The sequence below is a fragment of the Diceros bicornis genome, chromosome 17, assembly GCF_020826845.1.
Source record: "Diceros bicornis minor isolate mBicDic1 chromosome 17, mDicBic1.mat.cur, whole genome shotgun sequence".
Classification (NCBI taxonomy): domain Eukaryota; kingdom Metazoa; phylum Chordata; class Mammalia; order Perissodactyla; family Rhinocerotidae; genus Diceros; species Diceros bicornis.
The window spans coordinates 52,112,493-52,127,749 of record NC_080756.1 but is presented as its reverse complement, the minus strand read 5'-3'; the positions used below and the strand labels follow the sequence as shown (position 1 = coordinate 52,127,749).

The 15,257-nt window shown below is 36.7% G+C and overlaps 1 protein-coding gene across 1 annotated transcript; it reads right to left on the bottom strand.

The window, feature by feature from the left end:
- Positions 1 to 220: 220 nt before the first annotated feature.
- On the bottom strand, positions 221 to 14,078 carry CLEC12B (C-type lectin domain family 12 member B). The gene is given in 9 exon segments (XM_058557421.1): positions 221 to 371; positions 3,028 to 3,143; positions 3,347 to 3,399; positions 3,402 to 3,500; positions 4,014 to 4,053; positions 4,055 to 4,152; positions 6,008 to 6,106; positions 7,889 to 7,998; positions 13,987 to 14,078. Coding segments are annotated over 9 exon segments (858 nt in total).
- Between the last annotated feature and the right edge of the window lie 1,179 nt (positions 14,079 to 15,257).

The window sequence follows — 15,257 nt, the reverse complement described above, 5'->3', positions numbered from 1 at the left end:
TCCCCAGTGATAATTTTAAGACTGAATAGCAAGAACATGAGACCGGGAAGGTATCAGATGATGAAGTGAAGAATGTTCTATGAAGCACGTTTATTTGCCCGTAGTTTAAACACACAGTCACTTTTTAATCTGTTTTAGGCTCCAGTAGTGTGGCTTTCTCCTTCCTCACATGAACTTGATGACAAGTCCCTTACTTCTTGGTGAATTTGGAAGAAGCATATTAATCCAAATTTTCAATCTTCACCAATGCAGCTGTCTTCTCACACATCCGAGAAATTTTAGCACCGCAGCAGGAAATATGAATGTTTCGTTTTTGAAAATAGGTACATCCTTTGGGTCCATTGATCTGGGCATATTCTTTAGTACTAAATCTGAAAATTAATCAATTTAAAATTAGTTGTAAATTTCATATTTGAAGTTTGATCACAATGCAGTGTTCTCAGTTACCCTGACAGCCAAATATCACGTCCTTGAATGCTGGGAGACTTGCTGCCATGACACAGCAAAATCCCCGAGGCTGGCATATCTGAGTTCTTTATTTCAAGTTAATCATGATCCCAAGTAGAGTTACTTTTGAAGGATACCTAAATTCTGGATTAAGAATTTGTATTCCCTCCTTTAACTTGGTAGAAACTATCCAGGGCAGATTATATTACAAGTATCAGAATTTCTTTACTTTGGAACTTTATGAAGAAAAACTGAAAAATGAAATCACATTCTGTGTAAAAAGTTATTACATTTTACTATGCACAAATATAATGTTGTATATATTTATACATATGTGGGGGGTGAAGAGAGAACAAGACATAGGTTAAGAAAGAAAAATGAATGACTACATTGATGTGTCTCTGCTATCAGTCCCTAGTTCCTTTGCTAAAGAATTGGTGATAACTCTTAAATAACATCATTAGAAAATTATGCTCAAGAGGTCTAAGTCTTCCCTGTGCCCCAAATTGCTTTTTATCCAAATGATCTGCCTTACACTGTGATATTCCTTTCTTGCTTCAGGGCTGGGCTTGCTCAATCTCACTCTTAGTGTATGCACTTGCTCAGAGCAGCCTTTACTCAGCAGAAAATGGCTGTGTGATCCTGAAGCTCAGTCTCACTAACCTCAGTGTGACAGCCACAGTCTCCAGGGATCAGTGTCCAAAGGTTCTGAACCTGGCTGTGAAGGCCACTGCTCTGTAATTTAATTAAGAGTGAGTGGAAGGGCAAGAGATGATTAAAACTCCTTTGGGAGAAGGGACACATCTTCTTAAACTCCAAAATGGAAACAATTGCATTTACTTGGCGTCATGGAACTATTCTGTAAACCCTCAGTGTTAGCAGCGGTACCTCAGATTAATCTGTAGTCATTTCATGCCTAATATAGCTCTTTTTTTAAAGAAGTAACTGTCATTTTTGTTTGTGTATTTACTACTTTGCATGTGCTTTTTGCCATTATTACTTTTGTGAAACTAGACTAGTCAATTTAGTATGACTAGTAGAGGTGATTAGCGAGTGGGAGATTGGCATTGAATAGAAAAAGCCATGACAAAGCTTTGGAAAATGGATGAAGATAAAGTGCATCTAGGGAGAAAAGTATAGACATATCATTGTTTGTTATTCAAGGAGTTTGGTGAGTCATAGCTGAAGTACCGGATTTTTGACAGAAAATGATCAATTATAATTCAGTTTAAGAGAACTTCAACAACACGCATTAAAGAGTAAAACAAAAGTGAGTCGAATGGATTAATATCTTGATGGGGTAGGGAGGTGAAGAAAAACCTACCACACCCGGAAAGATGCCAATGATATTAAATTTTACCTAATAACACAAATACCATATCTAATATTAAAATATGAATATAATTGTATCATTTGAATATATTTGTAATGAGGGGTGTTTCTCAAAATATTTGGTTTTGTACTCACTGAAAGAATTTTGCAAAAATGTGTCCCTTTACATATTTTTAAGCTGACATCTATTTTTCCATAACTTTAAATACTGGCAAAAAATGCAATTTCAGAGTGTTATACCATATGTACTTTAAATATTTTCACTAAAACCTTGAAGTGGCAGATTTACCTCATTTTAATTCATGAAAAACATGTGTTGTATAATCTAATGGCAAGTCCCTGTCAAAAAACTAATTGTTAAACTGGTCAGTCAATTCAGATTTACTTCCTGTTAGAAAATAGCTGATAATTATTCAATTTAAATAAATGTGTTAATGTATGCTCTTATGATGACCACTACCTTCCGGGCTGTAAGTGCTGAAGGATAGCTGAGAGGCTGAGCTCGTGATCCCTAGTGCACTCAGTCCTGATTTTGCCGCTTATGGGCTGAATGACCTTGGGCAAGTTATTTAATCTATGACAATTTTTTCATCAATAAAATGGGACTATAACTGCTTTTATCATAGGGCTAGTATTTATAAAGTACTTTGAACATAGTAAGTATTATTTGTGTTGTTTATTAAATAAAAAAATAAATTTAAACTAATACATGAGGGTCACTGTCTTGCCATGAGTTTGTCACACACATAAAATTAGGTCCTCATCCTTTCAGTATTTGTTAGTGAAGCTCTCTTTTCTTTGTAGATTATACTCTTTTTCTGTATCTAGATCTATAAATCTTATAATTAACATTTATTTTATTTATTTATTTTTTTTTGGTGAGGAAGATGAGCCCTGAGCTAACATCCATGCTAATCTTCCTCTTTTTGCTGAGGAAGACTGGCCCTGAGCTAACATCTATTGCCAATCCTCCTCCTTTTTTTTTCCCCCTTTTACTCCCCAAAGCCCCAGTAGATAGTTGTATGTCGTAGTTGCACATCCCTCTACTTGCTGTACGTGGGACGCCACCTCAGCATGGCCGGACAAGCAGTGCGTCGGTGCGCGCCCGGGATCTGAACCCGGGCCGCCAGTAGCCGAGCATGCGCACTTAACCACTAAGCCAAGGGGCCGGCCCCCAACGTTTATTTTCTTAGTATTCCATTTCTTAGTATTCTTAGCTTGGTGTTTTCCCAATAGTTTGAGACTTATAAGGACGGAGAGGGGATAGAGCCATCCTCCCATACTCAACTTCTGCCAGATGGGTCCCATGATAATCCCAGTGAGAAAAAAGAAAACTTGAGTAATGGCTGTGACTTCAGAAAATCCTGAGAGAGAAAATAGGAAAAATGTTATGTGAGAACCACATTCCAGTTTGCAGAAGTAAGACAGATGGGAACATTCGTTAAATTCATTTATTAATTCTCACTCAAAATACACTAAATTCCTACTATGTGAATCAGAAACTCCATGTATTTACTTTCCATTATATAGATAATTTTTCTAACCAGGGAAGGAGATTCAACCAGACCTTTTCTTCCAACTTATCCATCTTCACCAAGATGGAGTTCTTGTCCATGCAGTTTTTCTACCGTTGGTCCAGGTTTTCTCCTCATTTGTTGCAAAATAATAGCAGCTGTTTTGGTAGTATTGCGACATCTTAGGACAAGGATTATGTTTGTCATTTGAAAGAGAAATTACACCCAATAGCACAAACTAAACAATTCTAGAGTGACTGGGAAGGTTTGGGAAACTAAATCATTTAACTTGACAATATGTCTGAGAGCCAGCACCCTGAAAACATACTTCTTTAGGAGCCTCTGAATATGAGGTCACCCCCAGTTATGAGTTGGGACAATGGTGATTGAAATTTCCCTTTTCAGGGCTTAGTCTTCTGGCCTCAGAATTACCAGTTATGCTTTTAAATTCTTAAGACAACAAGATCACCTAAAAATAGTTCATAAAAGGAGGGGCTGAAGTATGCGGATTGGTGTCATTCCAAGATGCTTCCCAAATTTGCCTCTGTGTTTTCAAAAATATCAAATGAATTTGCATCTTCCCTTGTCTTCTGTAAATTTAGTGCAACATTAGTAAGAGTCACTGGGTAACATAGCTCTCTCATACTCTGAGGTGGTGCATGTAAGCAACCTAAACTCAGGCGACAGACTTGATCTGACTGGTCAACAGGTCTTGATTACCTGAAGTGTGAATGATCAGCTCTTGGCAGAGTTCATTTGCTCAGCTACTGGGATAAGTTATTCTGCTGTTGGTGGATGATTTTCTGAAGTTGACTCAATTTCTCTGAGTCTGAGTTAATATCATTAAATGTCTGCAAAACTCCAAGACATAACAGGAGACAAGTTCATATATCCTTCCATTCTCACGATAGCCATAGATAATTCTCTTAACACAGAAATATTTCTTACTTTTTTTGATATTTATTAGTAGCTCCTAATAATTGAGGTATCATGAAATAAACACACTAGATGCCTTTCTATTCCAAACTGTTTAGAGCTCATTCTTATAATTTTATTTATATTTTCATTATAATTTTACTTGTATTAAAATAATGAATTAATAATTACATATTTCTGACATTTTGTCTAAAGTAATATCAGTTATTTTGCCATTCATTTGGTGGAAATTTTTTCTTTTTTCTTTATGGAGTTGGTTCAAGTAATTGTTGTTTTCCTTGCAAGACATTTGGTCCTGTCCAAAAGGTCCTTGAAATTTGGCCCTGTCCAAAACATCTATGAGCATATTTGGTCCATGCCAACTGGTTTTGGACAAGACTAAATATCAAGGACCTCTTGGCGTGGATCAAATGTCTGATGGATGTTTTGGACATAACTAAAACAGTCTTGCAAATATCAAAGAACTTTTGGTGTGGACCAAATGTCTGCTAATTGTTGTTTAATAGGAACAGAATCCTTTGGGACAATGGGTATCTTAAAGAATGGTCTGCAGACTACTTGCATCAGAATCACCTGAGGTATTTATTTTTTAAAAAAGCAGATTTCACTGCCACACTAGATCATTTCTGGTCCTGAATCCATAAAATCTGCCTTTTTAATAAACTTCAGGATATTCATTAGCATAATCAATTTAAGAACAATTGTGCTAAAAGCACTGTACTTTAAAAAAAAAGTGTCCACCCTTTTATGGTGAACCAAAGAATATATATTATTGCAACTTCACTTTTTAAAATATACGTCATCGTAGAAGATCACCTGTTAATCCTCATAATGATTGGCTACTGAATACCTGTTACTGCTGCTAGAACATATTTCTTTTCAAAAGAGTAAGCTACAGCATATAGATGTGTCTAAATCCTAATTATCCATGAGATCTTACATATATAAAAAGAAATGAAAGCGGCAGAGAGTAGATGTTAGTATCATTCAGCAAATAAACTTCATTGACTGCAAGTCCCCAGAAAGTGAATACTGTGCAACTCACTATTCTGTACATGATATACTTAACAACACCTTACAAAGTAGGTATTCTCAGGATGTTTTTCTGCTTATTGGTAGTCCAGGACTCCCAATCCTGTCCACTCTTGACTGCCCAATAATAGGTTCGAATCAAGGAAATACTCTTTTTGGGATATTGTGCTTGGGAATGGAGCTTCCATTGTTATGCGGAGACGGTTAAATTTTCTATCTACTGGGTAAGGTATATCAGGCGACTCTTCCTCCTTGTTTGTATCTCTTTTTTCATTTATAGCAGTCAGGCTGTTGTCGCTGCTTAGAAGTTTTCTCTACGCTAGAAAGGTCTGGAGTGAGAAGATTAAGCAGGTCTTCATTAAGCATGAAATGGCATGCTTTTCCTTGAATCCATTTCCCTGGGCTCCCTGTTTCTCACCATTAGGATAATAAGTGGATGTATGTCTATGCAGAAAAGAGGCTCTTTATTACAACCAATAATTAGGAAAATAAAAGTTGTTTTCATAGTCCAGTCTAGTTTACCAAGAGAAAGCAATGGATTTAGGGCAAAACCCTGAAAAAAATAAACTATATCCCTTGCTGGTTTATGTTGGAAACATGGAGAATAAGAGAGATAGGAGATGACCTATTAGAAAGTATTAGAGTATTCGGGATGTAGCACCTACCATATCATCCAACCTGAATTTACATAGTTTACAAATGGATTTCCTAATCACCTTTCTTGAGTTTGAAGCAAATATACTTACACATAATCCCCAAGGTCACCAGCCCAATCAGCAGCATCAGACAAAGAGTTAGCAGACTCAGGCCAGCCTGACGCCATATGGGGGATAGAGCTGGATACTCTGAAGAAAGCCAACAGAGGAATTAGCAAACAGAATTGCCTGTGGTTGTTACACATTGGTTGTTTATATCTCCCACTTAGGGAGCTTCCTCAACTTCGTAAAATTCCTCTCTTGCTTCTTCAATGCCTCTATCTAGAAAATACCTAAAATGATGTGCAGTAAGGGCCCCACCATCAGTTCTCCTCCATTTAACTTCTCCACCATTCTCCTTTCCTTTAAGAGTAAGTCTCCTAATTTTTCGGTTTTTGTTTTACATTATGACATACCTTTCTTCTTTAAGTTTACTGAATTCATGAATGAGATGAGATGTTGTGGAAACTGCTTCTCTGGATGATCCTGGCAATAGGAGAGATCCCAAAGTTTTGAGATTACAAAGATCCATAAGGTACATATTATTGGGGATTTTATTTTTATCTATTATCCATTTTATTTATCACCTAGTAGATAACAAATGAATACTGAATGAAAGAAGGCATGAATGTGCAATCTAACCTACAAACAGCGGAATAGACCAGAAAGCAAGCAGATAACTCTTCAAAATTTAGCATCCTATCTTTATGTGTGTGTGTGTGTGTGTGTGTGTGTATCTATACACACACAAATGGTTCTCATATTTACCTCAGCTTCCTGTTTCTTAATTCAGGATCTAAATGGCATTTAGCCCAATATTTCAGACAGATTAATGCAATCTCTGGGTGCACGATCACACACACTACATGCACAACTCTCTTTTGTTCAAGGATTAGAGTTAGATTATTAAAAAAAAAAAAAGCAAAAATATATAACCACGTATATTAGACACACGCAGTCTATTCCCATCCTTTTTTTGTTTATCATTCCCCCAAACCGCACACACACATGCATGCTTAAACTAAAAATAAATCTAAAGACAAGGAAGATGTAGTTCATATGTCTTAGATGATTCAGGACAGCAACCTGAACTGTCAACAGATTCTCGAAGGTAAGCTATGTAGTCTGATGTATAAATTGGATTCCTGGCCACAGAGACTGATGTTTATTCCACTTGGGTATAAGAGAATGAGTGGATGACTAGAACTGAGTCTGGACTCTACCACACAACAGTTGTATACAATTGGTTAAATCATTTAATTTCTTTCAGCCTCAGTTTTCTCATTAATACATTGGAGAAAGTACTTATATTATTCCCTTTATTTCACAATTATATTTTGATAAAGATATTATATAATGTATATAAAATATTACACAGAAATTATTATTGATTTCACATTATTAATTACACTAGGAATTTCAACTACCCTAAAAAAAGTTTTAAATGCTAACAAAATAAAAAAACTAGCTCTTGTCTATTTTGGACTCACTCATCCTCCAGTTTTTCTCTTCAGTTATTTATACCATTGAAAACAAAAATTCTCTTCATCTTCTCTATTTTAGAAGCCTCCAAACTGCCTTCTAAAAGAATATTCCCTAGCATCTCTACAAGGTACAAATATCAAGAACTACATTTATAAAAAGAAATCTCTTAGTCCCCAAACTCGATAGCTGGCATGTCCAATCAGAATGTTTCACTATAACATAGAGCTTCATGAAACATAATTCTATCACACAATTTAAAGAGATCCTGGAAGCCACATATTTTCTCCTCAACATTGGGAACACTCACTCTACTAATATCTTCCACAACTTTGTCTCCATTTTGGAGATTCCACAGCATCTTTCTCTTTAACATCGGTATCAAAGCCAGCACCTCAAGGTGTTTAACACCTGTTCATTCCCTAAGACCACATCTTGCTTTCTCTGAACTCTTTCCTCTTTTCCTTAAATTATTTCTGTCCCAATTATACCCTGCTCCAACAGCATCCTGAAATGTGAGCGTCGTGTAGGTCACTTCATACAACGTAGAAGAAAGAGTACTATAAATTATTACTTAATGTTTCAATATTTTCAGGCCTGAGAACAGGATGTTCTTTTCAAGGCTGGGAGCTTTTATAAAGATACTCAACTGAACCAAGACACATCCCACTGCCCCTCTGCAAGGACAGAATGACAATCAGTTTTCTACAGAGAAAGTGAGAGGAGTCAAATATTCTCTTTAGAAATCAGAATGCTGTAGGGCCAGCCCCGTGGCTTAGCGGTTAAGTGCGCGCTCTCCGCTACTGACGGCCCGGGTTTGGATCCCGGGCGCGCACCGACGCACCGCTTCTCCGGCCATGCTGAGGCAGCGTCCCACATACAGCAACTAGAAGGATGTGCAACTATGACGTATAACTATCTACTGGGGCTTTGGTGAAGAAAACGAGGAACATTGGCAATAGATGTTAGCTCAGGGCCGGTCTTCCTCAGCAAAAAGGAGGATTAGCATGGAAGTTAGCTCAGGGCTGATCTTCCTCACAAACAACAACAACAACAACAACAACAAAAAGAAATCAGAATGCTGTAGATCTCAAACTATCTGCTCATTCAGCATTGTTTCTTGCTGGGAAGCAAAGAAAGGGTATTTGGAGGCAAAACAGGAATGATGGTTTCATGGGGGAGTTCCCATGATCCTCAAGGTAGAGGCTACTCTGAATGTTTCAATAAAGGGTCAGGTTGTCATCTTTACATGTGTCAAAGGCCAGCTAATCTTGTAGGAGACATTGGATCTGATTTATACTCATTCATATCGGATACCAAGCAGATACGCATACTAAGACAAGAAGAGCCGTGTAATCACGCATACTGAGACAGGAAGAGCTGTAAAGTTCAAGACCATATGCACCGGCTGCTGTTTTAAGAAATCCAAATGTGGGTCGTGTGTGTGTGTGTGTGTGTGTGTGAATGTGAGTGTGAGTGAAAGACAGACAGACGGACACAGACACAGACACCTATGGTGTTGGCAATGGGGCCTGGAGAAGAAACTGATAGCTATTAAAACTGAGTATGAATGGAAGTTCCCTTCTGCTGTTTCTAAGTTGTTAACAGAGTAATGCTCCTGCAGATACCACCAAATACTCAGGACAAGATTTAAAAAATAACTACATGAAGTTTCAGAGGAGTGAAAAAAAAACAGATTCTGGAGGGAATGAGACTGGCGTATGATATGGTGCTTTTATTTTTGTTTTTAATTTGCTTGGTTGGTTTTTAACATGAAGGCAGCCCACAGTCATCTTGTGGGGCAGCTAAAACTCCTATAGAAAACATGCAGTCTTTTAGGTCTGAAAAATAATAATTTGGAATTTGGGACAACCATAGGCGTAAATAGTGCTGGATATTCGTATGGAACACTGATTATGGGGGAATTTCTAGAGTGTCTTTGTGCCTCCAAGGCTCTTTAAACTGCAATTTATTTACATTTAATTAAAAAAATAACTTGATAAAATAACTAACGTCTACTTCTCTTTCTTAGGCCTAAAAATGCCCTGAAAACATGTTTCCAATAAAACGGAAGTAAACTCACTGCACAAGGATTTACACTGGGATACTATAAATTTCAACATCATATGAGCAACAAAGAGTTGACAATTTACTATATAGAAAGTGTTCTAGCTAATAGTTGGAAGAACACTAAAAAAAACAGCACTTGCATGTGGAGTTGTCACAATAGCCATTTAGTCACAACAGCCATCGGACTCACAGAGCTCATAAAGGACTGTATTTACTTGTAATCCCACTATAACTTTTCATAAAATGTATTAATTTATATAACAAAGGAAATTGTTGTGAAGAACCTGTAGTAGGCAGAATAACAGCCCCCCGAAGATGTCCATACCCTAGTCCCCAGAACCTCTGAATATGGTAGTTTACATGGTAAAAGGGACATTGCAGGTGTGATTAGGGTTACAGATTCTGAGATAAGGAAATTATCCTGTATTATCTGGATGAGCCCAGTGTAATCACATGAGTTCTTCAAAGTGGAGAACTTTTCCTAGATGTGATCAGAGAGAGATGAGACAACAAAGAATGTTCAAAGAGATACACCATTGCTGGCTGAAGACAGAGGAAGGAGGCCAAGAGCCAAGGAATGCAGGCTAGAAGATGGAAGGCCAGGAAACGGATCTCCCATAGAGCCTTCCAGAAGGAACAAAGCCCTGCCCACAGCCTTGGTTCTATCCCTATGAGAGCCACATCAGACTTCTAACCTACAGAGCTGTGAGACAATAAATTAGTGTTATTTAAGCTGCTTTATTTGTGTAATCTGGCACAGCAGCAATAGGAAACTAATATGTAACTCAAAAAAATATTTGGGTGCTATACATGAGCAAAGGACCTAAGTAATCTTTTCTAAAGCTTCCCTCTGGAGTGAGAGGGAGAGATTAGATAACTACACTCAGGAGGAGGATTTGGTGTGGGGTTTTTGTTTTCAGATGGCTGGGGGAGTGATCCAAACCTCTGTGAAGATTATCCTCATCAAAGATCTCCAGAATCAGTTGCACCCACCTCAGGGGTGTGAAGGAATATCCAATGGGTTGTAAAAAGGCAATGTAACAATAATAATAATTCTTCAGTAGCATTTGTGCATAATCTCTAAATACATAAATGGACATATATGTCTTGTTTATATCATCTTTTTTCTTTTCAAATTAATGGAGTGCTCAATCAAAGAAAAGTTTGGAGGCTCTGGGTCATATATCAATTAAACTCCACTATCAAAAATATGGAAATGAATAGTAAATCTATGCTTATGTTTACCATTCTAGGTAAATTAGGTAAAGGCAGAGGCTACTGATATGAGGAAAAGTTAAATCCAATAAGTGATTATGAAAATGAGAACTCAAGGGTGTTTTTTTACATCTGCTCTGGTCTTTCACTTTCATCAAATTTTGCAAAGACTAAGTTTTCATTTTCATTTCCCTGATTCTTTCAAATACCTTAAAGTTCCCTAATAAAGTATTTAACCTCTTGTTATCTTATATGAAATAAACCTTGGGTAAAACAACGATGAAGAATTGCATGTGGTTCCCAATTCTATAAGGAAGATTGCTCATACCTCCTACATGCTTTCTACTACTATGATCCTAAAAGGCCATATTATGTATCCTTAGTTTATAATTTTATTAATTTAGAAATTACTGTTTATACTTTTCTCCCTTAAAACTTCCAGCATCTCTGTAGCTCATTTTATCAGAGTACACTATCAAATAACACACCTTGTTGCAGTTATCTACCAAATTCTAGGACATTTCTCCTGATTTCTTTATCATTTTTCCTTAAATCTCCTTGTTCACTTCTACTCCTGTTATGATTATCAATTATTTCAATACTTGTGTAAGTGACAGTTCCAATACCCTGGGCTTTCAGTTCCTGGATTTACCTCCAATAACCTTGACCACACCCACAAATCAGCCACCCACGATGGAGATCATACTTTAAAGCTATGCTGTCCAACATTGTAGTTACTAACCACATGTGACTATTTAAACTTAAATTAATTAAAATTAAAAATTTATTTCCTCAGTCATATTACCTATATTTCAGGTGCTCAATAGCCACATGAGGCTCTTGGCTGTGGACCTGAGCAATGCAAACACATAACATTTCTCCTATCACAGAAAGTCCTACTGGACAGTGCTGCACTAGAGTCTAGACAATTCCATTACCAATGTGAGCACCTCCTCCATTACGTCAGTTTTAGATGTTCTACTCTATCACCTCCAACTCTTTATCTTTCCAGCCCACTCCCTGTGGTGATTTATGGCCTACAAAACATTGATGCCCACTGGGATATCAAATTCAGTGACCATGTGACCTTTTCATTGTCATAAATCTCTCATGTCTCATTTCCTATTTTACGTATCTTAGACGATTTACTAGGGTTAATAATAATAATTTCCTTATCTACAACTACAAATTCATTGCTTATCCCTTCATTCATCAGACATATCTGGAAAACCTAGTCAGGTTAAATCCAACTCTACCTACTCTAAATTTGCATAGAGGCAGCTGAATGGTCACATTTTAAGTGGTCTTATTTTATATTTTTGAATTATAACTTCCCAGAACTCATACTAATCAATATATTCTGCAAATCTCTTACAAGATTATCCCTAATTTCTCTTCCTTTCTCAATTCTCAAATTTATTCTCTCTTTCCTCAAACTCCATTGATGACCTGGTTTCTTATCATCTTGAGAAAATAAAAGCATCAGCAGAGGATTTCCTCTGTTCCACTGACTACTTATACAAAAAACATTTTACATCTGTATGTAAGGCAATATCATTTTCAACCATTTTTCGTGGTTAAATTGTACAAACTCTTATCCATAGTCAGTCTCCATCTGTACATTGAAATACATTCCGTCTACCTACTTAAGGAGCTTTAACTTGTGATTTTCTCTCTCTGGAATCGTTATTTTTTTTGTTTTTCAATCTCTACTGGTTCATTCACCGTAACCTACAAATATGATATATTTTTATCCCGTTTCAAAAATAAGCCAAAAAAATTTTTTGCTTACCCCCCACACACACATACATAGCATTACCCCTTTTCTCTAATTCTCTTAACAACAAAACGGTTCAAAAAGCTGTCTATGCCTGCTGTTTCTTCCTACTTTTCCTGAAATCACTTTAATCGGGCTTGTTCCCTCACTATTTCTATCAAAATACTCCTAAGTCACCATTAACTTCCACATTAACACATCCAATGGCTATTTCTCAGGATTCTTTTTACTCAACCTATAAGCGGCATTTGACATAACTGATTATTCCCTTTAACTTAAAATTCTTCTACAAAAATTACTTTGTTCTCCAGGACTTCATTATCTTGTTTTTCTTTTTGCTTCACTATCTAGTCCTCCATCAGATTTGCTGATTTCTCCCTACCAGACTTCAAAACGCTATTGTGCCCCAGAGTTCAGTCCTTGGCCCTCTATCTTCTGCACGAGTTCTTCTAGATTCACGGCTTCAAGTAATAGCCATACATAGATGACCTCCAAATGTATGTCTTCGTTTCAGGGTTTGATCTCCAGGACTATTTATCTGACTGGAGACTTGGGTATTTATTTAGATCTGTTACAGGATTTTCAAACTTACATAAAAAAAAAAAAATGAACAACTTTTTCCCAATGGTTTCACTCTACGTTTCTCTGTCTCAGTAAATGAAAACTTCATACTTAGACTTCCTCAGCCAAAAACCTAAAATCACCTTTGACTTCTCTTGCCACACTAACATGAATTAAATCCATAAGAAAATACTGTTCATTGCAGAAAATAAGGGAACACAGGTATTAAATATGGAAGTATTGTTGATTTGGGACATGTGAAAAGAAATACTGAGTTTACATAATAGGAAGTTATATTCTCACTCTGTTCCTCAATGACCATTCCATTCCCACATATTATGCCTATTTCAGAGAACACTTTTAAAGAGGGGCCTATATTGGATAGTACCCAGAGAATCGGTAGAATAGGAATTAATTCAAAATTATTTACAAAAAGTAATGGAAAAAAGTGAAGATTAAATCTGGACTCGTCAAAGACCTAGAGAAAAGATAAAAACAGAAAAAAATGGCCACAGGGAGGAGCCAGAGGATGAATATCGGATAGAATTTATTTTGAAATGTATATTCATCCCATGAGGATAATAAAATACCCTGATTAAAATAAAGGGCTATGAAGATAGACTGATTGCTTCAAATCCCAAATCAACATTTACTTGTCCAGTGACTTTGGCAAGTCACTTAACCTCTGTGCTTTATTTTTTCTGTTAATAAAATTGGTGTAATACCTACCACAAAAGTAATTAATACAAGCACATAGAAACAATAACAAATGATAGCTATCACTATTATTATATCAGAAATAAGCTTAAATTATTCTGGATGATCTTAAAAATGGAAGAAACCTATGCAGTTGCCCAAGTACTTCTAGTGAAGGTTAAACAAACCAATTCAAATGGGCACAACAAGGGCCAGCCCCAAGCCTCACCAGTAAAGTTCTATTATACGATTTTTTTCATAGTGCTTATCATCATCTGAAATTATCCTGCTCTTTTCTTTCTTGGCTTCTTTGCTCACCATCCTCCACTAGAATATAACCTCAATAAGAGCACAACTTATGTAAGTTCTGTTCACAACTTAATCCCCAGGAAATAGAATAGTGCCTGGGACATACACAGTGATCAACAAAAATATGTTCAGATAACTGATTAATTGTCCTTGCAATGTAAGTTTTATAGTGATTTTATTAGGACACTTTATGTCCCAGTATACTGTGACATGAATCATCAGTTCAAATACACTTGATCAATTCACTTTTCTTGGTCACATCATACTCATTCAAACTTTCAGAGCGTTGTTCAGATATTTGCCCTGCCTGAAAACATTCCCCTTTCCTCTCTCTCTTTATGCAATCTTTGCCTTTCCTTCAAATCTTAACTCAAGTCTTACATATTCTATTTGATTATTATTATTGTTATTATTTGTGTGTATGGGCGTGTGTGAGGAAGATCAGCCCTGAGCTCACATCCATGCCAATCCTCTTCTTTTTGCTGAGAAAGACTGGCCCTGGGCTAACATCCGTGCCCATCTTCCTCCACCTTATATGGGATGCTGCCACAGCATGGCCTGACAAGCGGTGCTTTGGTGTGCGCCTGGGATCCGAACCAGGGCCACCAGCAGTGGAGCGCCCGCACTTAACCGCTATGCCACGGGCCGGCCCCTCATTTGATTATTATTTAACTTTTTTATTTACAGATATTTTGTAAGCATGTGCATGATAAACTTCTCAGTGTTATGGATGCAGTCTAACACATTTTTTTCCTTCATTTTCTCTACTATGTGTAACAAAATGCTCGGCCACAGTTGTTATCTGATAATTATTCATTGTTTGGTTCATTAACTTTTAATAAAATGCATTCTGCTTTTCAATCCACATGTTTAAGCTTTCTGAAAATTTAAGAAAAATATTAATTATCCTTTTTTTCATGACAGGAAATCCTAGTCTTTTCCAAAGATAAACAATATTTAATACGTATGTAGAAGGCTAGTAACTCAAAGGTGAACCAAAAATTTTAATGCGCAGGACTGAGGGAGGGAACAAGCTATCACCTATAAATGCACCTAAGGGTTAGCTTAAAGGTGATGTACATTAAGAAGTCTGTACAAAGTTATGACCAGCTGCAAAATATTCACCTCCCTTATATTTTTTCAGTTTAGAGACATTGTTATAACACTCACAGTATCAACATCATTCTCTTT